Consider the following 27,144-nt stretch of genomic DNA (forward strand, 5'->3'; position numbering starts at 1 on the left):
AGAATTAGGGTTAAAGTCGAATATGAATAACTAAATTATCAAAGAATATTCTTTTTACCAACGTCTGACTATATTTACTAAATAAATTTGTTCCCCTAGCTAGTCAGGCTTGCAAAATGCACAACTCAGCCTACAATTTAAATTATGATATCAATTCAAATAATAATTAAAATGTTATGAATCTTGTATACCAGCATATTGTTATAGGAATAGTTAATGCAATCGTGTTCCACTCTTAGTGATTTTCATTATTTAGTAGTACTATACTCAAGGCTATTCGATAATACTCCATAGAGTAAAATACAAAATTTCTATAATAGTGAAATCAAACCGTTAATATATATGCTTTGTAGTAGTAGTATTTAACTATAGTACAATTATTATCATTTTATCAGCGTTGAACGTGAGGGTGTATCTTCTCATACGTTTTCTTCTGGAGTAAAATTAAAATAATACAAAAAAATACGAAAATGAACCAACTAAAAGGAACAACCCTACACAAAAGTAAAGCAAAAAGGTTCGCTAACATGCGCCTTGATTCACAACAAGTTGAAGAAATCTATGGAGTACTTTATAAACTTGATGTTTGAATTCATTTTTTCACCTCTCATAACATCACATTCCCCCAACAAAATTTCCCTCAAATTAATCCCTACGCTTCTCCCTCGAAATACAAACAAAATATCAGAAATTATGGGTAGATTTGTCCCATGCCCAATGCCTTGCAATTGCGACAAACACAAAGATTCTCAAATATATCAAACCACCCATATTTCCGACTCCTCATCTTCCAATTCATCCCTTACTTCCCAACTAAGCCTCCCTTCCGTCCCTTCCCTTGAACACGTCGCTGTCGCCAACCACCAATGCCTAGCCACCCTCAAGGGCCACTCCTCCTACATATTCTCCCTCGCCCTCGCCGGGAAATACCTCTTTAGCGGCTCCTCCAACGGAGAAATTCGCGCATCCCCCTCCCACGGCGGAGCCAGTATGTACACCGCTGCCCAGACGGGCTCCGCCGTGAAATCCACCACCTTCATAAATGGCAAGTTGATCACCGCCCACGCGGACCACAAGATCCGCGTGTGGCGGATCAAAGACCATGACACTAATGTGTCAGCAAATGTCACATCAAACAGTAATTCATCAGTTTCAGCTATTGCCAAGCTGAAACTGACAGCCACACTCCCCACCGGTGTGGACCGCTGCATGCGGTTATTCTCGGCGGGGAGCTACGTGGAGGTCCACCGCCACCGGAGGCAGACGTGGGTCCACCACGTCGACGCGGTGGCGGCCCTGGCGGCCTCCGCGGACGGCGCCTTCCTCTACTCTGTGTCGTGGGACCGGAGCATGAAGGTGTGGCGGAGCACCGACTTCCGGTGCGTGGAGTCGGTGCAGGCCGCCCACGACGACGCGATCAACGCGGTCGCGGCGTCCGTCGACGGCAGCGTCTACACCGGCTCCGCCGACCGGCTGATCAAGGTGTGGCGGCGCCGCGACGGAGAGTCGCGGCACTCGCTGATCGCGACGCTGGAGAAGCATAGATCCGCCGTGAATGCGGTGGCGCTGAGCACCGATGGGAGCATGCTCTACTCCGGCGCCTGCGATCGGTCGATCGTGGTGTGGGAGAAGGGGAGAGGTGGCGGAATGGCGGTGGCGGGGGCGCTGAGGGGGCATAGGAAGGCGATTCTGTGTTTGGCGGTGGTGGCGGAGGTGTTGTGCAGTGGATCGGCGGATAAGAGTGTGAGAGTGTGGAGGAGAGGGAGTGGAAATAGCTATTCTTGCCTGGCGGTATTGGAAGGGCACAAATGTCCGGTGAAATGTTTAGTGGCGCGTTTGGATCGGAGGTGTAGTGAGGTTGATAAGAAAAGAGATGGGGATGAGTTAGGGAATAGTTACCTTGTTTATAGTGGTGGATTGGATTTTGATATTAAGGTTTGGAAAATTTGGGTTCCTTTGTAAATTTTATTGGTAGGGACTAGGGAGGGAATATTTTTGTAAATATATATACAGAGAGTGAAAATTTAGGCGCTTTTGAAATCTTTTTTTTTTTGAGATTCTTTGTATGATGTTTTTGGTTTAGGGATTTGAGAGTTGATTGTGTAGTTTGAGACTTTGAGGCTTGTAATTTGGGATTATTATTTAAATAGTGTTTTCATTCCTTATGTTATATGGAGTGTTATTATAAGAACGCAAATTGATTATAGGTTTCTCTATATTTATTGAAACTAATTTAGGTGATGACATGCTTTAACGTAGATGAATTATTGAAGAGTATCTCGGAATGAACAATCAATTAATTAAACCAGAAGATCAAATATTTCCGTTTCTGAATATAAATAAAATGGTGATTGAGTGATAATGACACATTAATTACCACGGTTAAATTCAGTTTTTCTAATAATTGAACCATTAAAAAAAATCTTTTAGAATCGATATTAATGGATTGCTATTGGTCGTTTGATTACATCAACTGGCTCTGTATTTAGCTGACAAAAGAAAACCTTATTGGAAAGTAGACCACTTAATAAAACTCAAAATCCAACAATCTAACTAGTGCATTGGATATATATACATAATTAATCATTTGTAAACACTTTCAAGTTTTAATGTAGCCTTATTTCACAAATGATAAATCCATTTTGTTCATTTAAAATAAAACTACTTTATTTTTTTGGAGCTTTCTAATTACTTTTTCAAATCAATTCCACTTGGATCTCGTGGCAATAGTAGTCAGCTTAAATCAGTAGAATTGATATGATATCTGGCATTAAATTAATTCCTACCTTCTTAGATTTTATTCAGTTAATTAATTCAATTTGGTTGCCAACATAGCGTATCACAAGTCACCACTATCCACTACTGCATATTAAATTATTCACACATATGTCATCTTTTTTTTTTACGCGTATTTAATCTCCGAAATATATTGCATTTTATTAAGATATCCATTGTAGTATGGGAGACAAAAGACAAATTCATGAAATTAAATTAATCCCATATTATTAGGATAATTAACGTTTCTTTACATTGTGGGACTCGTGTTATCGGGTTAATGTAGCCACGCGAAAAAAAAGTATGGTAGTTAAAAAGTCCCTTGATAAAAGTCCATTATATATACTGCCTAATCTATTATCTAGCTATTAATTTTATTTGTTAAGGGCCTAATTGCGTCATCAATTTAACCTTAAGTACTTTTATATCTAAAGAATAATTGACGTTGCGTTGATGTTGGACTATTTTTGGTAGGCAAAAAGTAAATCATGGTTTCATGGGAAAGGAACAATTGCAATATTTAATTTTAAATAGTATGCAAGTAATTATTTTTTCAATATAAATTGTGTCAAGAATTTGACTTCTTCATACCTAATTTAATTAATTTGTGGTATTTTCTCACTCATTGTGATTATCTTTAGGAAACGGTCAATAGTCATAACTTTCCTTGTATGGGCTCATAACGATTGCCCATATTCAAAATAATTATAGCCCATTACATAAGGCCCAATACTCCACAGAAGGCCCAATTGTTAATTTTTGAATTCGTCGAAAGTAATTAGTCAAGCTGGAGACAATTAAACAGATTAGTCACATGGAATCGATCTTATACAGAATAATTTCGAAGTACGGAAAAATATCAGCTTAATTTTTCAATTACTCGTGAATATTAATATATTATCAATAAATATGTATTAGTTCCCGTGTCACTAATTTCCGTGTTACTATGTTTTAGCAACTTTAGATTGTAGAAATGCTAATGCAAGTATGCACAAAATGTGAAATAAATCATGGAAAAGAAAAAAAGGAAATTAAAAGGTTCAAAGTGATTCCTCCGACAACTATGAATGGAAATGACATGATTCCATAGTTGCAGACAGTATGCAAAAGAACAAAAATAACGAAATTCCACTTACATCATTGAGAAAATGCAGGTCCATAAATTCTACTCCCTCCATTCTATAGTAACTAGGATGTTTTTCCATTTCCGTTCATTCCATAGTAATAGAGTCATTTCTCTTTTTAGTAAAAGTCAACACATTTTCCATTCCTACTGTACTCTCTCTTACTTTTTTCTCTCTTTATCTCTCTATCTTTTTCATTTTCCATTTTATTCTCTCTACTTAACTCACCTAATACAATTTTTCTTAATCTTCATGCCAAAAAATTTTGCTTCCATTACTATGAAATGGGGGAATAATGATAATAGATAATCAGTATTTCTTGGAACTCCCATTACAAGTGGATATCCATATTTGTTTATTTATAATTTGATCATTATCCTGCATGCATTGAATGTGAGAACTGAGATCCCTCGAAACAATTTCTTTATCGTGGCTATAATTATATAGTGATCATGAATATATGGACTATCACGAGAAAGATTAATTTAGAATGTAATGAATTTTTAGCATAAAAGATTGATGTAATTGACGAGAAATGAGAAATTGAGTAGACACCACTATTGCAAGTTTATTTTTATGACTGATTAATAGCACCTTCACCATAAGAGATGACGTCTATATATCTTATCTGAAATATGCTTTGTAAATCATGTCTCTATATGCCCAACAAATATGTAAAATGTGACCCTATTTTCTCCTCACTAAACCCCACAAGACATTTATATGAAATTGTCCAACTTGTCAAAATATTTTTAAATTATTACCAAATTCTAGTTTTCTATATTAATTTTAAAATTTATATAAACTATTGATTTGTTATGGTTTACAACAAAATTTTGGTGTTGATATGATTTGATAAGTTACTTACGTAACATTATTGGACGTCAACCAAAACGCTATAACATTATTGGTATCGAAACAATGCCACATTATATAATTTTAACTTTTGTACTCTCTCCCATCTAGTTTCTCATCTCTTGTATCTTGTTTTCTCCCTTCCATCTCATTATTTCTTATTGTAAATAATAACCAACGAATTAAAATATTTAAGTTTGTATAATAAGATGTCGTTTTGCTAGCCACAATGTGACATTATTTTGATTAACGTCTAATTGGGCACGTAAGCAAATTATCAAACCATGTTATGTCAAATTCTTGATTGCTTACAAAATCAGAAAAATAAATCAATAAAACATTATTTACATACCAATTTTAAAGGTAATAAGCAAAATAGAATCTGGTTAAAGTTTAGAAATTAAATGGAAACATTTATCATAAAATTATAAATTATTAGTTGTCTAGGAGTACACATCCATATTTCAATTCTTAATAATTAAAATAGAAAATATTGGTAATTTGGGTTCAATTGTTGTATTGTTTTTTCATACTAGAATTTGGACCTATAATAATTTTGAAATATTTTGAGATTTTATTCAAAAATGTTTTTATAATATTATAAGAATTAATTTCTAATATCAAAATATTTAATCAAGTCATGTGAATTTCCATGCTACAATTTGAATCCTATATATAGTACTAGCTAGTAACTACTGAAATATTTTTATTTAATTTATCAAAAATTGAGTCTTCGTATCTGTTAAGTTATGCATAATAGGTCTAATTAAAATAGACTAATCATTAATAGGTGTCATAATATATAAGTACAGTGGGCCGCATTATGGTGAATAAATGAAATTCTATAAAAAAAGTCAAAGCAAATCTCAGTTCTTGGATCCTTAGATTGGATTGTTATGATAATAATATCCGAGCTATATTATTAGACTAAAAAGCGTTACATTATTAGCCGAGCTACATCATTAGGCTGCACAATCTACATTACTAGACTAAAACGCGTTACATTATTAGCCGAACTACATTATTAGACTACACAATCTACATTAATAGATTAAAACATGTTACATTATTAGCCGAGTTACATTATTAGACTACACAATCTACATTATTATATGGAATGTGACATTAATCTAACAGTTACATCACAAGATTCAATAATTGAAATTTACTTTGATTTTTTTTTACAGAATCATTTATTGATTTGATCGCATCCCTATAGTAGATATAAGGAATTGGTATTCATGCAAGAATGGCGATTCTTTAAAAAATTCATTCTTTAAAAAATATAGTACTCCGTAAGTACTACTATAGTGCCAACCAAATGAATGCAGATTATGCAGTGGATATTGTAAAATCATCCGGATCCATTCTTCATTCCATCATACTTGGAATTCTTTTAGGATTTTTCAACCTAATTTTAGTATCGGATCGGAGATAAATAAAAATGTTTTATTTCTCTATTTTACTTTTAAAAACATAATTTTCTCTATTTCTAAACAAGTAATGTGAAATAAGGGATCTAGTTTAGATGTGTTCACTTAACCAAAATTATCAGAGAATTAACAAAAAGTGAAGAGAATGTTTAGATACGCAAAGAACACTTTTGAGGAGCCGATAAATAGAGTAAAACTGTAAAAGGGATTATATATTTTATGGGATAAATCGAAAAGGTCAAACTTTTCAAAGACTTTTGATAGCAAGATTTCAATCAAAATACAGTACATGATAAACCAAGTTACCATACAAGAAAATAACTGGCCATTACCATAAGAAAGAACTACTGCAGCATATTTACACTCCCAAAAATAAATAATTAAAGAGAGAAATGGCATACTCCATCTGTCCCATAAAAATATTTATACTTTTCATTTCCATTCGTATCATAAAAATATGAGCATTTCTATTTATCGAAAGTTCTCCCCAACTCATTACTCACATACATCAATTTATTTACAACTTATACTACTATGACCCGCCATAACAACTTATTAAACACTAATAATAATGTGGGTCTCGCTATTCACTAAGGGGGTATTCGGTTTGCAAGATTGTATCCAGAATAAAATTTGTAATGTGTTTGGTTCATGAGATTCAACCCCACAACTCAATCCTAGATGGATAATCATGAGATGATTAGTTATAGCTAACCCCCTATGACTAAAATAATCTCACAACTCAATTCTAGATTGTATCTTGGTATTATTTGATCTTGCAAACCGAACACCAACATTCTTCTCCTCTCCTTTACCTTTTTAATTGTGTATTAATTTTTGTGTCATTTTAAATGCACGTATTTTTACAGGGACGAAGGAGGGTGTACTATTTTTTAATTCTTGAAATTCGAAACAAGAAAAAGTAGAAGATTTTCATATTCGGTTTTCATGCCAACCCAATGATTTTTCACTGTGTGCGCGTGTGAGAAGTACATATATAAAACACAGCTAGAGTTGCTGCAATGATATAGTACCCTCAAACAAACCCCAAATAGAAGTTGATGATTGCCTCACCTCCCTAATTAACCTTCATCATCACCTCACTACATGGCTCTTTTTCTCTATCTACCAATCACCAAGATCAAACCCAGAAAAAGAAGGAAAATAAAAACATAAATCACAATCTACTAGCTTCATCAACCAAGAAGAAAACCCTGGTTTCTTCCTCATTGAAAAGCAATTTAATGTGATCTTCTTCCTTGTTCTTGCTCTCGGGGAATCGAAGCAAACGGTCCGATCTTTGCTCCAGAGATGATCATGCCATCTCATTGATCCAAGTTTAGTTCATCAAGATTTTGTTTGGTATTTTTCTTTTATACTATATGATCCAACAATTCATGTGTGTTTGATTGTTTTTAAATGAAAAGTTTGTGAATCATATATAGTATATGGACTATTTGAGCTTTATTTTGTATGATGTGATTGTGGATCTTGAAATTAGACACAATGATATGAAATTAATATTTTTTAGTTGAGTTTAATTTATGGTTTGGATCTGGGTAGCTAGGGTTCAATTTCTTCCTTTCGGATTTTCTTCATTTATTACGAAATTAATTTGTGATGACAATTCAAAACCCTGCAGTCAAGAACTTGAGATTGTGAGCTAATTTAGAAAGTATGTTAATTTGGCAAAATTAATTTGAATCAAACATATGTAGAAACAAATTAAATTTAAGATTATGCAAAACAATGATGGCGTCCATCTTTTCCAATTTTTTGGAATGCATCTGGAGAAGATTTTATTAGTTTTTTTTTTTTCGTTTTGATTATTTCAGAAATTTGCGAGGTTATCTAGAAGCATGCATCTTATAAAATTAAGAATTAAGTTCAAATGGTGAATAATGTTGTCGATTCTTTGATAATGTTGTAGGGTCAGTTAGTGGCCCTTATAATTTCCACGACGAAATGATTGTGCCTCCTATATTTATGCTACTTATTTTGTTTTTTGGAATATGCATGCTTGTGAATGAATCAGTTTCTTCCTAATATTTATTTTTCCAGTTATTCTCACCAAGAGAATGCACAACTTTTGTTATGTTTTTACTTTTATGTAAAAATATATTTTTCGGTTATAAATTCATATCATTGCTAGAGGAGTACTATATTGTAAAACAATTTACACAAATTTTAGATAAATTTGAAGATTTTATAGAAAAAAACAAAACAAAAAATGAGATACTCAAGCTCCTTGAGTACTCCCTTCTTTGTGTATGCCGATACCAATAGTTGCCTCCAGAATAGTCCACGGAACAATTAGGTTTATAACAACACTCTCTTATGAAGGAATGGAAGGTTTCAGATAATATATGTATATGGTTGCAAGATTTTTTTCTGCAATAAATAAAATGTTTGGGGCTAAAACATGAAATACAAAAACATATGAACCCATCCCAAACCAAACTAGTGTAGCCTGGATAATAATCGATGTCAAAGGTCTCGGGTTCGAGTCTATCATAATAGTCCTTCAAATTATTATTCATTTTTAAATAAAAAAGATCATTTAGTGTACACACAAACCTAGAATAGGTGGGAAAAGAAAAACAAACAGATAACAAACAGTAAATCAACTGATAACCTCAGCTAACAAAAATATGCACAACAACGACAAACACCATACAACACAATAGATTCAACGAAAATAGATTCTTTGTGGTTTCATAGTTCCCGTCCAAGCCCTAATATCACAACAATCAAATTTAATACTCTCTCCGTCCCTAATAATTCGTCACCATTTAATCCGGCACAGGTTTTAAGAAATATAGTAATAGAAAGTGAATTCAAAAAGTTGGTGGCATGTGAATCTTACTTTTATATATTAGTTTTATAATAAAATGTGAGCGTAACAGAGTTAGTGGAACGTAGGGTTCATAGCAAGACATGGTAAAAATGAAAAGTGACAAATTTTTAGGAACGGACGAAAGGAAATAAGTTGATAAATTTTCAGGGACGTAAGGACTAGAGTTTTTCGATTCCATATTAAAATCGGTTCATGGTTTTCCGCCGGTATATAGTCCCAATACTAAATGTTTAATAACCATTGTGCATATACACGACGGTTGTAATCAATGTGAAATCGGTAAACCTTATTTAATGTCAGTTGTTGCCGGCTTTATTTTATTCATCAATCTCTTCAAATTTAGTTAGTTTTATGTTGCTGTTGTTGAGTGTTTTGTAATAAAAAATTCTTCTAGGCGGTAATAAAAGTATTAATTTTATATCTGAAATATCGAATTTCATTTAGTTGCATCAAGTCATCTAGAGCTATTATTTTTGTCAGATGCAATACGATATTAAATTCAAATGATAAAACAGTACATCAAAATATATTGCATTGCTCGAGCAGTTTCGGACGACATCAACTATAGTATTAGTATTTATTTTAGATTTCATGACTCCCACTCATAAAATGACTCAAATTTATATTTGATTTTAACATTTGCAAAACTATAAATGTTGATATATATGACAATAGACAAAAAATAGCAAGAAGAAAAAAACCCAATACCAATTTTGAGCTAGCAATTAATAGTACTAGTATAGTATTGTATTTATAAAATGTTGAATCGGGTTCAAATATGGAGTAGAATTTATCAAGAAAATGGAGTAATATTGTAAAGAAGTTGTGTCGTGCTATACGTATCGATCGAGTCACAGTTTAATTATCTATATGGATTTTATTAAGTTTGATCGATTTTATTCACACTATTCTAATCCTAAAATACTTCCTCCGTTCCAAGAAAGTTAGATTATTTTTTTTCACCCATTTTACAAAAATGATACTATAGTTAAAGAGGAGAGAGAGTAATATAGAAAAGACTCTTATTTACGTTATCCTCTCTACTACATTACTTTCTCTACGCTTTAAGTACCATTTTTTTTTTTATCATTTTTGCAAAAAAAAAAGGATAAAAAAACAGAAATTCAACTACCTCAGGAACAAAGGGAACATCTAATAGTACTATATTTTTATTTAACATAGCATCTACTCCTTGCGTCCGCGAATAGGAGTCCCTTTTATTTCCAGCACGAGTTTTAAAAAATGATACTTAAGAAAAGTGAATAGAAGAAAGTTATTGGAATATGAGTCCCACTTATAGTTAGTTTTAAATGATACGTGAGTAAAATGAGTTAGTGGAGTGTGAGACCTCTTTACCAATTATAGTAATTATATGAACCGAGACTTCTATTCACTGACGGACAAAAATGAAAAAACCGGAACTCCTATATAATTGCACATGAAGGGAGTAATTAATACGGCAAACAGTATTACAATAAGGGCGTAGAAACGTAAATAACACTCTACCTAATTGTACAAATTGAGTTTAATTATCGAAAAGTCGAGGAAGAAGAAGATCCCAGTTGGTCTCTAATTTTAATTTTCAATTTGATCAGATATTCTTATTTACAGTTTAAATTGAATATATGATAGTTGTATATTAAACAAAAGAGCAGTACTTAATTCACATTAATATGATCAGCTCAACAACAATTATGCACTCAATTCAACAACAATGATCGATAATAAAATAATTTATTTAATTAAGGTCGATATCAACGCAGACCTTTCACAATAAAAGTACATTTAGCTAATATGAAGTCAAATTTGGCTCTCTGTGTTAGATTTGTATAGTTTTATAAGCGTGGTTTTAGAGATTTCATGCTTGATAAAATTAAATTACGTATCGATTTTATATATTACTTGGCCTAATTAAGATAATAAACATATGAACAAATAACTATTTACCGTCATTTCCCGTTAATATCGAAAATCTGATCTTTAATCTACTCAAGTTTGTTGTGTGATTATGACTATGGTGGGTGGAAGATGAAATTAAATTGATGAGAAATCAATGGACTAATTAAACCACCCACCAACTCATTTGATTGTAATAATATAATATGAATTAATTTAGTTTCACGTTTTGCTATAGGCATCAACTCCTTTTTCTTTCTTCTTTAGCTTATCCAATCACTTTATTTTGAATATTTAATAGTAGTATATTTTAAGCGACCCTCGTCACACAACCTTACACAATATAATGATCTTTTTATTATTGTTAACATTGTATATATTTATGGATGAATGTTGGTGCAAAACATCATTTTCTACTAACCACGGTCTTATATTTTTATTAAATGGATGATAATAGTTTGAACATGAAACAACAAACTTTTATATATTGACAATACTACTTTTAATGTATTATTATATTTTTTCTAAGATAAATGGAAATCCTAGTAAAATCAACGATGCCGATCTTAATTAATTTATAGAACAAGAGAATTTTTTTTTTATTAAAATTAATTGCATTAGATATATAGTACTCTCACTAGTGGCACATTTTTTTTTTTACTTTACACAAAGTATAGTAGACCCATTCAAAGTGCCCCTGGTTTATCCACAATATATATCAATAAATTACTGTTTTCAAAGGAAGTGTTGAGGATAGCTAGCATGCCTAATTGGAAATTGGAATCCTTTCTCAAAAGCAAGAAAATAATAAGAATAATAGTAGAAATCAAGAATTAAATATAGGAATGTTATGGAGAAAAACACGCAATCTATTGGTGGAATTTAGTCCACCACTTCAACACGTGTGAGAGAATAGACCAATAGAATACTACTACAACCTTTTATATCTTTTAAGAGGGTAGATTATATTTCGTGAATTTATTTTGTGGAGTATGTATTTCGTGAATTTATAGTTTTCTATCCCTAGGAATCAAATCATTTAATCATGTTCCAAAAGTTGGAATTTAATATTTTGTTAGTATTTAGATTATACAATTATGACATAGACTAATAGATAGAACATCACGTGAAGCAAAAATATTGAGAAGGTCCAAAAATGGATCCTTTTAATTTTTATTAAATTAAATGGTGACTCAATTTAATTTCACTTTCAACATATATTAGTATAACCATTTGTGGCACACAATCCTTGCTTTAAGAGGATATGCTAAGATCTGATTAAAAACCCTAATTACCATTAGTATATTTGCATTGGCCACTTCTTAATATTTGTTGTTTAGCAACTAATCTCCCTAGTTAGTTTTTTAATAATCCCAAAAGCATGGTCAATAACATATATTATAAATAATTTTCTTTTTCTTGCAAGGTAATTAAATAATTCATGTGGGGTTTTGATGCAAATCATGTTATTGCGGCGAATCTTCTAATTTAAGTGCAGATTAATCAGAATTCTAACAAGACTAAATAAAAATTGTATGAACATGATCTAAAGAAATGTACGAGATGGGGCCACAATAATATAGATATCCTTTTTTATTTATATAAATCCACTATAGTTGGTTCATTCAACTTAAAGTAACCATTATTTCTTAAATCAATTATTAGATGAATTTTATAATTATATCATCTTCCTTCGGATTCCAGATACACCCATATTTTTTAATTTTTTACTTTTGACTTTTATCGTCCCCCATTATAATATATAATGATACATATCACATTCCCCCTTCTCTAAGCATGAATATTTGTATTATACTAATATTTCTCAAGTAGAACGGTATTAATTAATCGCGAAATTTGACGGAATTTAGATATCCGAGTCTTTAATAAATATTGTTTTTAATTATATTCTCATTCCAATAGTGTTTGTTATAGTACGTTATCACGTATTGTGATAGGGATCTTACAATATTATGAAATAAAATATGATACTTAAATACTATAAATAATCGATATTGAGTGTGATTATGATGTATACCGAATTTTTTTTGTTCAGCCACGACATTTCTACATTTTGAAAGTGGTTTAAAATTAAAATTAATATTACTGCACGAGGTTAATTAGTTTTCTTTCTATATTTTTATTTAAATATTTTATTGACTCTAAGGTACAGCTATGGTGTTTGTGATCGTACCACTATTCTTGTTATAACTTTCAATGCATAGTCAAAAAGGCCAACAAAATTTTCTATATAAAGAAGTGGCACAACACATATCTTTGTATCACATCCAAAATTCAAGAAAAAATGGGAGAAAATAGTATTTCAATTTCAAAAAGTGCAAAGTCCGGCACCGAGAAGAAGCTAAAGCTATTTGGAATCGAGCTTGATCCATCTCGAATTCACAAGAAGGATCAAGCCTCTGTGGTGGAGGAAAGCGACGAGAGTGTCAGTTCATCGTCGCCTTCCTCCACCTTAATAGAGAAACCGCCGCCCGTTGATGGAAAAAACCCACCTCCGCCACCTCCCCCGTCCGAGGCGGCGAAGAAATTCAAGTGCACCTGTTGTTTCAAGGTGTTTGCAAACTCACAAGCATTGGGAGGCCATCAAAATGCCCACAAAAATGAAAGAATGAGGCAGAAAAAGCTGCAGCTCCAACTTCAAGCAAGAAAGGCCACCAAAAACCTCAATTATTACATCAATCCAATTTTCAACAAATTTAGTGACCAAAATAGTGAGAATTTTGTCACTTTTTGTGGGTCTAAGCCTGCTTTGCACAACAAGGAGATTCAAATTAATTTTGGCTCAGACATGATCAATTACGATCACGAGTCGAGATGGTACGATGTAAAATGTAATAATATTATTACTAATAATTATTATATGCAGCAAAATAATAAGCATAGGTTTAGTCTTATACAAGTGGATGATTCTAGAGGGAATTTGTCTCCCTCTTCACCTGAGTCAAAGAGGATTTGTAATAGAAAAGGAATAGAGTTAGATCTTCAATTAGGGTTAGGTTTGTGATATTTTAATTATTTATTAGTTTATTCGAATCTGTTTTCAAACTGTATGGAGAAAGGTAATATAGTTATAAAATGTTTATTTATTTTTCTTTATATATTCAATCTTTGTTATGGATTCCCCTCTCCCCACTAATTACGTGATTTAAATTACGATTCGACCACTAGCTGGAATAAACAAGATACGAGGTGATTTTATTCTATAATAGGGATTAATTATGTTTTGCAACTATGGGAATAAATTAAAGTTTTAAGCTAATAAATTAATTGGTTTGTAAGATTCAACTGGGCCAATTCTTAAGAAAGCCTTATCAATGGGCTTGAGTTGGGTTGATTTTCTAGCTCTATATAGCACAAATTAATTTACAGTATCATTATATTTATTCTCCCCCCTTTAATTCCCTAACCCTTCCACATCTATGCTGCGAAGAGTTATTTTAACACCAGCTTTTATTTTCATAATTAATATACCAATGAAGTTTCCTAGAATTTAATGAGTCAACAACCTTGTGGTAAGATGTTTCCTCTTCAATCAGTAGATAAGAGAGTTTGAATTTTGATATGATGTTTCCTCTTCGACTAAAGATTTCAAAGTATATGCAGTATATAAGTGTGGTTGGTACATGTGTGTGATTTAAAACTAAAAAAAACAGAAATAATCAGTGTGTCCAACAAACTTAATTGGAAAGATATTATCGTAGTCAAAACCATGCCTTTTAGTTGGACATTTTATATCTCTTACTAAGAATTTGATCATTTTTATAATTTCAAACCCAATCAACCTATAAAATTTTGAAATCCATTAACCCTTAAGACTAATTATGTAGAACCCAATGGGCTTAAGTAGATAGACCTTATCAACTATATATGCCCAATAGATATCAGAAATCTGAAAGATAAAAAATTTAAAAGTTGTTTACAATTTTCTTCCCTTAGAAAATGGTTTTGGAAAAGAGAATTTATGACGCCATAAACTCAGAGAAGAGCATCCACGATGGATGCCCTAGTGGTTGCTACATCAACATGCCCCTTTTTTCTGCAATAGTTTGACAATTGGCCCTAGTGGGTGCCCTATCAATTATTCATTTTTCATTTCAATTTTAATATTATATTTTTATGTTTACACGTTATAAATAGCAAAATTAGACTCTAAATCAAAGAACTAGCAAAAAACATACATTACTTAATTAAAAAAAGTTACAAGGGAAAAACTTAAAAAGAGGTACAATTTTAACGACCACTACGTGTCCAAACTTCTTCAACCATGTAGTTATGAGTTGAAGATGAGCTTGTCGGTTGCGCATGTTCTCCCCCAGCTTATAATCTCTCACTGACTCCATAGGGTAAACCTCGAATGACCGGCGAGGTTGCATGACCTGCGCTCGGTTCAGCTTCATCATAGTACCAATCGCTAGCTCTTGCATCTTCATCGTGAATAATCATGTTGTGCAAGATGATGCATGCATATATGACATTGACGATATGATGCATGTACCAGGAACGAGCCAAGCCTTTCACTATTGCCCAACGTGCTTGAAGCAGACCGAATCCTCGCTCCACGTCCTTCCGTGCAGACTCTTGCCACTGTGCAAAAAGGGCTCTCTTCGCATCCGTTGGGCAGTCAAGAAAACTGACCATCTCGGGTATATGCCATTGGCTAAGTAGTACCTCATATGATGTTGTCGGCCATTGGCAGTGAACTGGATAACCGGACCGTTGCCATTGCATTGCTCGGTGAAGAAACTCAACGTGTTCAGCACGTTGATGTCGTTGTTTGACCCCGTCACGCCAAAGTAAGCATGCCAAATCCAAAGACGATGGTCAACGATGGCTTCAAGTATCATCGTCCGGTGGGTACCCTTATACCCACAGGTGAATTGGCCTCTCCACGCTGCCAGACAATTCTTCCACTCCCAGTGCATACAATTAATGCTCCATAACATTCCAGGAAAGTCGTGCACCCTATCGTGAATCCTCATCAGGAACTGGCAATCTTCGACATTCGGTTTGCGCAAATATGAGGCGTTGAAAGCGTCAATCATGCCCTCACAAAATTTTATCAGACACTCTTGTCCAGTTGTATCCCCGACGTGAAGATACTCGTCGAACATGTCCGTTGTGGTGCTGTATGCCAACTGACGAAGCGCAACCCTGCAATTCGTGAGCGGGGATAGACCGATTCTGTTGGCCGCATCTTGTGGCTGCTGGAAGTACTCGTCGCGGGCCTCCATTGTGTGAACAATGTGGAGAAACAGTTCTTGCCGCATCCTAAACTGTTGGCGAAAAACCGTCGGTCCCCACCGGGGCTCATCAGCGAGGTAGTCCTCGAACAAATGTTGATGAGCTAAGCCATGCTCTCGACGGACGGATGTCCGGTGGTGGATGGGCCTCGGGACCTGCTCTTCGGCCTGCTCTTGCTCTTGTATTGCACGAATACCTGCGAGAATCTGGTTCAAACATTGCGCTTTCCATAGCCCCATTTATATCTTCTCCGGGAAATATTTTGGAAAAGTGAGTGAAAGAGAGATGTGTGAGGTTTGAGAGATGTGTGAGAAATGAGTGAAAATAAGGTATATCTATAGATAGAAATTAAATAAAAAATAAAAAAAAATATGAAAACGTGAAATTGGGCTTGGGCTCGATCGGGCATTGTGTTGCAATGGGCTCCCGATCAGGCACCGATGGGGACGACCGATCTTTCGGTCGACTCACTCAGTCGCCCGATTTATCGGGCGCCTATAATTGATGCCCGAGCCCGATCTCGGGTGATCGGGCGCAAGATCGGACATCCATTGTGGATGCTCTTACCAGTAAAGAAAAAAACTGGTATTTATATTATGGAGAAATAAATACACGCAAATTACATATCTTACTAAGAATTTGATCACTTTTATAATTTCAAACCCAATCAACCTATAAATTTTTTAAATCCATTAGCCCTTACGAATAATGATGTAGTAGAACCCAATGGGCTTAAGTAGTTAGACCTTATCAACTATGCCCAATAGATATCTGAAATCTGAAAGAGAAAGAAATTTAAAGTCGTTTTTAATTTTCGTCCCTTAGAAAATGGTTTTTGGTAAAGAGAATTTATGACGCCATAAACTCAGATTTACGTGTAGATAAAGAACAAAAAATTGCTATTTATATTATGGATAAATAAATACACGCAAATTACATGTTACTGGAAAATTAAAACAATAAAATTAAGAGAGAAAAATAAGTTGAAGTTAAAAATGAGGAGGAGGATTATGCACACCTAGGCATTAACGGCGCACATTCGAAGACTATTTTAGCAGCTAAAACCCCCTCCAAAATTTCAACACCAAATCCTCCCAAACTCAAAATCTCTGCAGATTCTTTGATCTGCACGAATTGAGGTATTTCACACTTTGATTTTTAAGTTTCCGCGTTTTCTTAATGTTTAATCCTTTGCTAATGTCTTGATCTGCCTGAATTGGATCGCTTGTTCTTTGCATAGATTGGATAGCTGATTTCCGTCTTATTCAAATTGGGGGAAAGATCTGGTTTTGTGGTGGCCCGTATGTGTTAATTTTTTTATTCTGTTGTTTTTAGGGGCACATGATTTAGGCCTTTCATATAGAGCACATTCGATTTCGTTTTTGAAGTTTTAGGTTGAGCCATTTTATCTATGATGTTTATCTGTATGAACTGTTAGTTATTAGGTTTGAGATCCCGATGATTTTAGGGATTTGGACGAGATAAATTAAATCTGGACTATAATGCTCTTTGTGAAGTGAAATTGCAGATTCAGATGATTTTAGGTACTAGGTCGAGATAAATTGAATCTGTTCTTTTATGCTGTTTGATGTATATGTGACATGAAATTGGAGATCTTTTATCTCTTTGTACTGCAATCTTGTTAGTTTTTTGTTTGTAATTTTGGCTTGTTATTTTAGATCTTCTGTTTGATAGAATTTTATTGAGTGTTTCATTGTTAGCTTGATTGGATATTATTCAGATTCAACTATCAAGAGATTATCAGAAGCAAAAAACTCTAAATGGCTGACCAGAAAAAGCAAGTCACCAAGATCAACCAGCTGCGTCCGCTGGATGCCGGGCTCAATCTAACTGTAAAGGTTGTCAGTGCTAAGATGGTGGCACAGAGAGGTCGGAATCAAGGGCGGTTCTCTGAGTGCTTGGTTGGAGATGAGACAGGAATCATTATTTTTTCTGCACGAAATGATCAAGGTGAACATCTCTTCACCATTTTGTGTTGTAAATTTGCAGAGTATGTGAGTACAAGTTTAGCATATTGTTTTTCTATGACTATGGCTTATTTGTAGCTTGCTTTTGAGATGATGGGTATAGGGGGTGAGATTATAATTCAAAATGCCTTCAATTTTTCTTTTGATATGTTATTATTGTACAAAGGTTGAGGCTTTCTTTCAAATACAATCATAGTATTACTTTTTCCCCTTTTTTCTTACTGGATTATATGTGGATCTGACATCTGAATTTCTGAAGTAGAGAATCCTCTCTCTTGTCATGATTTTGTAGTGGTGGAGCATGTCCTAGTGCCATTCTCTTTAAGTCTACGTTTTAACAATTCATTGCTCGTTGATTGCCTAATGTAATATATACATGCTATCTAGGCTTTGGGGATAGATTGTTTATGGGTTCTTAACTTCTTATTACGAGGAGATTTATGTGGGCTCAAAACTTGTTTGATAATGACAATGTTTGAAGCAAATGTGTTTCAATGATCATGATCAGGGCCATTAGTGATCCTGATCATGTTCATTGATGTGATTGCATCAATGACTGCATAAACTCCCCATGCCCTTGTAATTTAACTCTTGTGTTATCGCAATGTTTAAGAATGAGAATGCTAATGAAATTTGATTTAACATAATGCTATGTATTGTTTGTGTGTGTTTGCTAATGAAATTCTGACTTGAATGCAACTCTATTTTGTTGGGCATTCCACTTAAAACTACTTTTGTGAATTGTTTTTTGGTGAAAGATTGAATAATTTTAAAGATCGTGTGATGGACATGTGCCCTGGGCATTACGATTATTGTTATTAGATTTGGAAACTGAAAATTTAGACTACGCTTCTTCTTACATTGATGCATTGGTTTATGTTAGTGGATCTTGCAAAAGAGGGCAACACTCTCGTCCTCTCGAATGCAAAGATTGACATGTTCAAGGGTTCGATGAGGCTGGCTGTGGACCGCAGTGGTCGTGTTGAAGTGGGGGAGGCTGCCAGCTTCTCTGTGGACGAGAGCAACAACCTATCGTTGATCGAGTTTGAACGGATCGATGTCGTCGTCTGAGCAGCAGTTTGTCTTTCAAACTAGAAGCTATGCATGTGTAAGACAGTTTTGCCTAGAACTTGTACCGCCGGGGACATGTTTTTACTATCGCACTTTAGCTTATATTTATTGAACACGTTTTCATTATGCCAGTGTTTGTTAGTAGCAGGAAATCTTACATATTGCTACCTCTTTTTTAAATATAAATGGTGTTTTATGTCACAAAAACCTGCATGTGAGATGAGTCCAGATTCGTTGGAGGGCATATATAGAGCAAGATTTTTAGTCCGAATTTAATGGCATATGTACATATTCAAATTTGAAATGACTAGGATTGATGTCACATGACAATCGAATTTGATTAATCCTAACCGCTAAGGATAATTATATTCATTCATACAACAATCACTTGTGATAATCCTGTAATTCTCGCAAGATTTGGCATAATTTGAGCAGAACTTCAAATGATGTAGTACTACTTTTCATTGTGATAATCTTGAAGATTCAATGTTTATAATGTACGTAGGTATCCAATTAGGACTTTATTAGAGAATCCTCATAAAATTAGTTTCAATTAGGTTTGGCTTGCCTTTTTCATCCTTCGTGAACTCATTAGAGCATCCGCATCGGTTGAAAAAAACTCGTCCGTCCGTCCTTGCCGCTGGCAAGGACGAGGTTGTCCGCTGATAGGAGCTGTCCGTCCGTGCCGCTGGCACGGTGCTACTCTTAGCTAAGAGCACGTCCGTGCCGCTGAGTACCCTTACGTGGCGCTCTCTGATTGGCCAACGGCTTAGCCGTTGGCATATTCAAATTTTTTATTTTTAAAAAATTCAAAATTAATTTAAAAAAATGTTTTAAACTAAAAAAAAAATCCCCACTTCCCAAAAAATTCTATCCGTTTTCTATCTACTTTTAATTTATTTTTCAATTTTTTCTCCAAAATTCACATTTTCATCTATAAATAACACTTTAATTATGGGAATTTTTAACTTGTAGGATTTTAATTATGTATTTTTTTATTTTCTAGGATTTTAATTATGTATTTTTATTTTTTAGGATTTTAATTATGTAATTTTTATTTTTTAATGTATTTTTTATAATGTAGAAATGTTTTTAGTAATTGAAGTATTTAAATTGAATAATAGAATGGTGTGACCCTTGAGCTTGTCCTTAGCTAAGAGCACAACACTGTGCTCTTAGCTAAGGACAAGGTATAAAAGTGGATCCGGGCACACCTCCGTGCTCTTAGCTAAGAGCACTGATGAGGATGCTCTTACTCGTTCAAAGTCTACGTCATGACTATCCCCTTTTTTTTTGGTTAATTATATAATTATAAGCACCGCAAAAAACTTTAGAAAGTACACATTCTGCAGGGATAATATTAAATCAGAACTCAGAACTCCAAAGTCATGAATCTTCTCGATCGAAATAATACTCTTTGCCCACACGTCCACGTCTTGCATTACAATTTTTTTTTAAAAAAATCATAAATACTTATCAAGTAGTACTCGTTTATTACAATACACAACAAAGATCACAATATAGTTATATAGAAAGTGGGTTGTAAAATACAGAAATCGAGTGAAAAGAATTAACCATAACAACGTAAATTAATCATGAAGAGTAATAATTCAATCTCAAACCCTCCTCTCCATCACTGCCATGAAAGAAAATATCACGGCCACAACTGCTACCGCCACTGACTGCACAGAGCCGGAGGTGGCACCGTTTGGTGTAGACGGGTCATGCGGTGCCATAGGACCCATAGGAGCCATGCCGGGCCCCATGACGTGGCCGTGGTCGTGGCCTTCATGGGCAGCGACAAAAGCAAGAAGGGTCACAAAGCAAGCCAAGAATGTGATGAATCGAAAAGCCATATATTGAAAACTGATATGCTTTTCACTTCTTCAGTATTTCTTGCCTTGGGACACAAGTGTTGCATTGATCTATTTATTAGCATTTTTTGCAATTAAATTATCAATTGTACTATCCAAAAATCAAGTTGTATCTTGTACTAGCACCCTCGTCGCGTTTACTTTAGCTTTTTATAATTTAAGTGTGTGCCAAGTCAAAGGGGCTCTTTATGTTAAATTGTGGCTGTTATGGAGACTTTGGCATAGTTGAAATTTGGATTTTTTTAAAGTACGTATATTGAATATGTCTTCATTCCTTAAATATATTCGAGTCCTTTGTCATATACAACACAAAATAAGATTTGAATTTATATTAAATAGACAGAAATTTAAAGACTTAAATTTAAATTATACTATATGTTTTACTCCAGTGACTTGTCTTTAAGTCCCCAATGATTATTTCATTTTAATTATTTTTTTAACGAAATTTGAGATAAGAGGGGCGGCGGAGGCCGGTGGAAGAGAGGTTGACTTATTCATTTTCATAGAATACTAGTACTATTTTTAACATCTGTAGAAGTATATCACAAATAGAACATTTCAAACTATTATTAATATAATACAAATACAAACTGCATGTTTCATGCTTTTGTAAGTTCCCCTTGGTTCGTACTATTTCTTAGTATTTGTTCGAATAACTTATGGTATAATATACTAAAATATGAGATTAAATACACCTGAATTTAGTCGAAACGAAACTGGGAAGCCACTTAACACAGAAAATGGCCTAATGTGAATTAGTGTACATCATTCAAAACTCAATTCGAATTCACTATTTCCAGCACGAGAATAAAAAAAAATTACAAATTTACAGCCAGATTCAGTAACAAAAATCCCCAAGTTTTAATTTCAGTAGGTATAAATATAACCTGCCAATTCCGCAGCTAAAAAGAATTGTGTAACGCAAAATATAACGCGTGCTGGAACTAACAGATGCGTCTTAATGTATAGTAATATACTTAACTTAGAGAATCCCAGAATCAAACTGGTTCACAACAAAAACTTCATCAGCCTCAGAATCTACCACGTCCAACTATGAGTCGAAATCCTCCTGAACTTCTCCTTCTGCAGAGTTGCATATATATGCAGATGAGTTGATACATACAGATTTGATAACCAAATATTGAGAAAAAGCCCTAACCAGCAAGTTGGGCGCCTAGGTTAGCCTGAGCATCAGCCTCGGAATTCAAGTGCTTCCACATGATAACATAGTAAATCAGCCCCGGATAACTCAAGAGAGACACATGATATATTTGGTTAAGCTGTGGATAAGTTTACCCTGAGGACGTGCGCAATTTGGAATGAATCAAATCTTCCCACCAATTCCTTTGCCTCCTTGTACAAATTCATGAGGTTCTCGCTCTTAACCTTCCATAGACCCTGAATCTGCAAACGTCGTTGTTATTCAGAAAGCAAAGTTTTTGAAAAGGAAAGATGCCAAGAAATGTACCTGCATGCACACGAGCTTGGAGTCACCTTGAACTCGAATACTTGTAAAACCTTTTTCAGCTGCGTATCTCAATCCTAATATAACACCACGGTATTCGGCAAAGTTACAGGTGGCTATCCCAATACCTTCAGACAATCTACAAATCTGATATTGCGCAACAAATTAGAGTCCATAGATTCATGTTACGGGTGGAGGAAACAATAGTGATAGGTTGCTCACCACACTTCCATCATCATATCGGAGTATAGCTCCAGCACCAGCTTGTCCAGGATTTCCTTTTGAAGCACCATCAAACTCAAGAGTACAGGTCCGCTCCTTAGATTTTGGATAATTAACAGTTCCAGAAGAAATATTCTCCTACGGAAAATTGCACTGGAGTATTAATAATCCTGAAGATGAATGATTCTAAACAAGAAATACTAGGAAATCCACCCCCATCCTCACTTTTTGAGCTTAAATTATCTTGAGGTGAAGTTATTTTCGATTTTGTTCATCGTATGTCATTAATCGTCACTCTGAAGCATCTAGAAACTATCTCCTGAGAAAAATTATATTCAAACGAAATGAAAGAGACGGGACTAAAGATTAGCTTACCCCATAATTTGATGGTATTAGTGAATCTTTGTCTAATTTAGTTTTTGCTGGCTGGCAAGGTGCATCATCTCCTCTAGAAGAAGGCTGGCATCAAATTAAATTTCATCACTAATTTAGTACAATTAACTTCCACTAAACAAACTACTATCAAATAGAACAACACATGAAAATTGCTAGTTATGAACAAAATCTGTCATTCCTATAAAGATCATCACCATGAGATTCAAAACAAGGGAACAATTAACCTATATTTCTACCCTAAAACCAATATATACAGAAAGTGCACATATGAAATAAAGGATTATGTATAGAATCTACAGATGACCTGAAAAGGCCATGCCATAAGAGTTCCAAACAGATCATCAGTGAGATCCGAAGCTCTGATAGTGTACATGGCATTTTTTAGGCCGTGTGCTTGGAGATAATTCTCTGCATCCTTAGGCATGGAGCAGCCTTTATACACACTGACTGGAGGATCACGTATCTGTCAGGATAAAACACAACAGTCAAGTGACGTTATTAACCAATAACATCACATGTTTGAGAAAATGTTATGAATAAGCACAACTACATGACAAGGTTGACACCAACATTTTCAGCATTAATCAAGATAACATAATCAATAACAAAATGCTAGTGCCGACCTAGTTATTGTGTCAGCAATGCAAAGAAAATCACATATCAAAACTAGAAACAAGTGACTACCGAGGTTCCAACTTGAGCCTGGCAATCGCTTAAGCTTCTGTAAACACCAACAAGGTCGCCTTTACGGACAACAAAAAACTCATCCTTGTCCATCACTAGTTTAGGATTACTTTTTCGACGAGAGCTAGTTCCCCCAGACTTTTTCGAAGAGTAGCACTGAACTTGACTTCCCGTCGCCAAATATACGAAGTTTACTGTTCTAACACCCGAAAAATGGAAGGTTGCTATCCGTGAAGGATCAAGATATCCGCAAGAATGGCTATGCGAAACAAGATTGCCAGCCCTTGATAGGAGTGTTGAGCAACGTGCATGAAACAAACTGATCATTACCGAGTAAATATCCTCCCTATTTTCAGGCAAATCTGAATTGACAGAAATCAATACAATAATCAACACAAAAAGATAATATACCTACATATATAATCTCACTAGCTGAGAAACACACACTCACAAAGCATAAAACTGAGGCATTCGTGAAAAAACGCACTGCACCTAAAAAATGCACATCTCCTCAAACATAATCGATGATCACATCCACCAACATTAGCTCCATCACAAATAAAATGCTAGAGGAAATGGTGAAATTGCACGGAACAAATGCATTCAGCAATAGAGAATGTCTGCAGATTATGTTCAATTCCAGTTATTCTATATAAGATTCGAATCAGTAGAGCTCCATAGATGTAAATAATCGAATTAAAATATGGAAAATCCATTGACAACATCCACATACCACTCAGTTGGATAATAGTGAAAACGGAAGAGCAATCAGCAGAAGAACTCAATTCATGGAGAGAGATGATAAATTAAAACCATAAACTAACCATAAACCTCCAATCACCTGGAAATCCCTTCCTCCTACTGTGAGATTATTAGCTCCACTCCCTCCATCTCTCTTCAAATCAATTCCATTCTTTTTAGGGCTTTTGTTTTGGGGTTTCATTTTGAGCTCGAAATTGGCCCAATTATGAAATTAATGAAGACGGATGGTTTGGATTGGGCCTCAGGTCAAGCCCATTAATACTGAATTGAAACTAATGAAACTTTTTTGGAGTTCAATAATACACCAACTTATTATTGGATAAGTAAATGAGTAGTGATATGGGACAAGTGTTCATTAAGTGCATAACTAGAGAACAAATATCAGCTATAAGATTAAGAAAATCAAGGGCAGACTCTATGTAATATTTGAAATTCATCCAGATTTTACATCACTATATGAATGAATTACTTCATTATAAGATGATGGGGTAAAATTGTTATTTAAAAAACATATCATTTTTCAAAATGAAAATTGAGTTAAATTTGAAAAACATATCATTTTTCAAAATTCATCCTCGCGCGACTCTTCTCCTTCTCTTCTCATCATTTCGCCAATCCACTAATCAAAAATCTAGGGTTCAATCGTTCGTCTTCGTCGCCTCCTCTACTGCGTTCACTCTCACTCTTCTCTTCCGTCTCTTTGGTGTTTCTGTAATAATTCTGTCGCTCAGCTCCTCACCGCGACTGTACCGCCGGTGTGCGCTGCTACGCTCATTTCTCTCATTTCCAAATTCTCCTTTTGCCTGCCATCGCTCTTCTCCTCTTATCTAAACCTCAAATTCTCACCCTCAACACCGATTCACTCCGCCGTCGTCGTCGCCTCATTTCGTTTTCCTCAACATCCAATTCTCTCATTCCGTCGTCGAATAATGGACTCAAATCAGAAAGATTTTTCAAAATGTAAGTTGTCCTACCAATTTCGAATTCATTTTTTTATTAACATTTCTTTAGCTGCTTTAAATTTCATTTTTTGAAGGTTTTAAACGTCAGAAGAAAATGCAACCGGAGGTCCTTACAGAATACTCCATGGCTCCGATCATGAGTCATTCCTACTTTTTTTTAAAAAATTTTAATTTACGATATTCCATGCTTAGAGTGAAGTGTTTGTGATCCCTGCTTATAGTGTACTGTTTTTTTATTTCAGTGAAGTAAAACGTGCTTAGAGTGAAGTGTTTGTGGTTCGTGCTTATAGTGCACTATTTTTTCATCTTAGTGAAGTAAAATATGCATAGGGTGAAGTATTTCATGGTTAGAGTGAAGTGTTTGTGATCTGTGCTTATAGTGCAGTATTTTTTCATCTCAGTGAAATAAAATGTGCATAGAGTGAAGTATTTCATGCTTAGAGTGAAGTATTTCATGCTTAGAGTGAAGTGTTTGTGATGCATGTTTATAGTGATCTGTTTTTTCATTTAAGTGAAGTAAAACGTGCTTAAAGTGAAGTGTTTGTGATCCTTGCTTATAGTGCACTATTTTTCATTTCAGTGAAGTAAAACGTGCATAGTGTGAAGTATTCCATAGTTAGAGTGAAGTGTTTGTGATCCGTGCTTGTAGTGCACTATTTTTCATTTCAGTGAAGTAAAATGTGCATAGAGTGAAGTATTTCATGTACAGTGAAGTGTTTGTGATGCATGCTTATAGCGATCTATTTTTTCATTTAAGTGAAGTAAAATGTCCATAGAGTGAAGTATTTCATGGTTAGAGTGAATTGTTTGTGATGCATGCTTATAGCGATCTATTTTTTCATCTCAGTGATGTAAAAAGTGTTTAGAGTGAAGTATTCCATGCTTAGAGTGAAGTGTTTGTGATCCTTGCTTACAGTGCACTATTTTTCCATTTCAGGGAAGTAAAACGTGCTTAGAGTAAAATAATACATGATTAGAGTGAAGTGTTTGTGATATGTGCTTATAGTGCACTATTTTTTCATTTCAGTGAAGTAAAACGTGCTTAGAGTGAAGTGTTTGTGATCCTTGCTTATAGTGCACTATTTTTTCATCTCAATGCAGTAAAACGTGCTTAGAGTGAAGTATTCGATGCTTAGAGTGAAGTGTTTGTGATCCTTGCTTATAGTGCACTATTTTTTCATCTCAGTGATGTAAAATGTGCATAGAGTGAAGTATTCCATGGTTAGAGTGAAGTGAAGTGTTTTACCCTGTTTGTGATCCTTGCTTATAGTGCACTATTTTTTTTATCTCAGTGAAGTGTTTGTTATCCTTGCTTATAGTGCACTAATAAATGTTAAGAGTGAAGTATTTTACCTTTGCAGTGATTCAGTTTATGCTTAGAGTGAAGTATACAATGTATGTCTTATAGTGTTTTGTGTTTTCTGATTTCAGTGAAGTGTATAGACCTTAGAGTGAAGTATATGATGATTGTTACTATGGTGAGCGGGAACAAGATTGGAAATGTATTGCCTAAAAGAA

At 34.4% G+C, this 27,144-nt stretch overlaps 5 protein-coding genes across 14 annotated transcripts; 3 read left to right on the forward strand and 2 right to left on the reverse strand.

The window, feature by feature from the left end:
• The first annotated feature begins 424 nt into the window (after positions 1-424).
• LOC125204453 (protein JINGUBANG-like) lies at positions 425-2,191 on the forward strand. The gene has a single exon (XM_048103116.2). It carries the CDS (start codon positions 562-564, stop codon positions 1,960-1,962), a length of 1,401 nt encoding a protein of 466 aa, XP_047959073.2. The 5' UTR covers positions 425-561; the 3' UTR covers positions 1,963-2,191.
• Positions 2,192-13,235: 11,044 nt separating this feature from the next.
• Positions 13,236-14,066, forward strand: LOC125208236 (uncharacterized). Its single transcript, XM_048107817.2, has one exon. It carries the CDS (start codon positions 13,246-13,248, stop codon positions 13,963-13,965), a length of 720 nt encoding a protein of 239 aa, XP_047963774.1. The 5' UTR covers positions 13,236-13,245; the 3' UTR covers positions 13,966-14,066.
• Positions 14,067-15,278: 1,212 nt separating this feature from the next.
• On the reverse strand, positions 15,279-16,441 carry LOC125206785 (uncharacterized). Its single transcript, XM_089061602.1, has 2 exons — positions 15,903-16,441; positions 15,279-15,618 (listed from the first exon to the last, which is right to left on the reverse strand). Exons 1-2 carry the CDS (start codon positions 16,439-16,441, stop codon positions 15,279-15,281), a joined length of 879 nt encoding a protein of 292 aa, XP_088917728.1.
• Positions 16,442-17,172: 731 nt separating this feature from the next.
• Positions 17,173-19,387, forward strand: LOC125203489 (uncharacterized protein At4g28440-like). Of its 3 annotated transcripts, none has more exons than XM_048101842.2 (3): positions 17,173-17,341; positions 17,924-18,173; positions 19,074-19,387. In XM_048101842.2, the coding sequence occupies exons 2-3, from the start codon at positions 17,984-17,986 to the stop codon at positions 19,259-19,261; spliced, it is 378 nt and encodes a 125-aa protein (XP_047957799.1). In that variant the 5' UTR covers positions 17,173-17,341; positions 17,924-17,983; the 3' UTR covers positions 19,262-19,387. The 3 variants fall into 3 exon arrangements, with proteins under 3 accessions (XP_047957799.1, XP_047957798.1, XP_088916226.1); XM_048101841.2 differs by having other exon boundaries at positions 17,175-17,341; positions 17,944-18,173; XM_089060100.1 differs by lacking the exon at positions 17,173-17,341 and adding an exon at positions 17,466-17,503 and having other exon boundaries at positions 17,944-18,173.
• Positions 19,388-21,863: 2,476 nt separating this feature from the next.
• LOC125207546 (uncharacterized) lies at positions 21,864-24,848 on the reverse strand. 8 transcript variants are annotated; one of them, XM_089060399.1, is made up of 10 exons: positions 24,727-24,819; positions 24,354-24,522; positions 23,903-24,264; positions 23,523-23,681; positions 23,198-23,281; positions 22,823-22,960; positions 22,604-22,747; positions 22,432-22,539; positions 22,295-22,346; positions 21,864-22,218 (listed from the first exon to the last, which is right to left on the reverse strand). In XM_089060399.1, exons 2-10 carry the CDS (start codon positions 24,358-24,360, stop codon positions 22,187-22,189), a joined length of 1,086 nt encoding a protein of 361 aa, XP_088916525.1. In that variant the 5' UTR covers positions 24,361-24,522; positions 24,727-24,819; the 3' UTR covers positions 21,864-22,186. The 8 variants fall into 8 exon arrangements, with proteins under 8 accessions (XP_088916525.1, XP_047962889.1, XP_047962890.1 ...); XM_048106932.2 differs by having other exon boundaries at positions 24,744-24,814; XM_048106933.2 differs by having other exon boundaries at positions 22,432-22,533; positions 24,636-24,773.
• Positions 24,849-27,144: the final 2,296 nt, after the last annotated feature.

Source organism: Salvia hispanica, chromosome 6, assembly GCF_029641045.1.
Source record: "Salvia hispanica isolate PSC_SH4W2 chromosome 6, Shi_PSC_v1, whole genome shotgun sequence".
In the NCBI taxonomy this organism is placed as follows: Eukaryota; Viridiplantae; Streptophyta; class Magnoliopsida; order Lamiales; family Lamiaceae; genus Salvia; species Salvia hispanica.

Bases quoted from the DNA above. Each gene is read 5' to 3' on its own strand.
- LOC125204453 (XM_048103116.2), top strand. From the start codon at position 562: ATGGAGTACTTTATAAACTTGATGTTTGAATTCATTTTTTCACCTCTC.
- LOC125208236 (XM_048107817.2), top strand. From the start codon at position 13,246: ATGGGAGAAAATAGTATTTCAATTTCAAAAAGTGCAAAGTCCGGCACC.
- LOC125206785 (XM_089061602.1), bottom strand. From the start codon at position 16,441: ATGGGGCTATGGAAAGCGCAATGTTTGAACCAGATTCTCGCAGGTATT. The intron at 15,619-15,902 runs GTTATGGAGCAT...GGTACTACTTAG, and splicing joins GTGCACGACTTTCCTGGAAT to CCAATGGCATATACCCGAGA.
- LOC125203489 (XM_048101842.2), top strand. From the start codon at position 17,984: ATGGCTGACCAGAAAAAGCAAGTCACCAAGATCAACCAGCTGCGTCCG. The intron at 18,174-19,073 runs GTGAACATCTCT...GGTTTATGTTAG, and splicing joins TTCTGCACGAAATGATCAAG to TGGATCTTGCAAAAGAGGGC.
- LOC125207546 (XM_089060399.1), bottom strand. The intron at 22,748-22,822 runs GTGAGCAACCTA...GCGCAATATCAG, and splicing joins GATATGATGATGGAAGTGTG to ATTTGTAGATTGTCTGAAGG. The intron at 22,540-22,603 runs GTACATTTCTTG...CGACGTTTGCAG, and splicing joins CCAAGCTCGTGTGCATGCAG to ATTCAGGGTCTATGGAAGGT.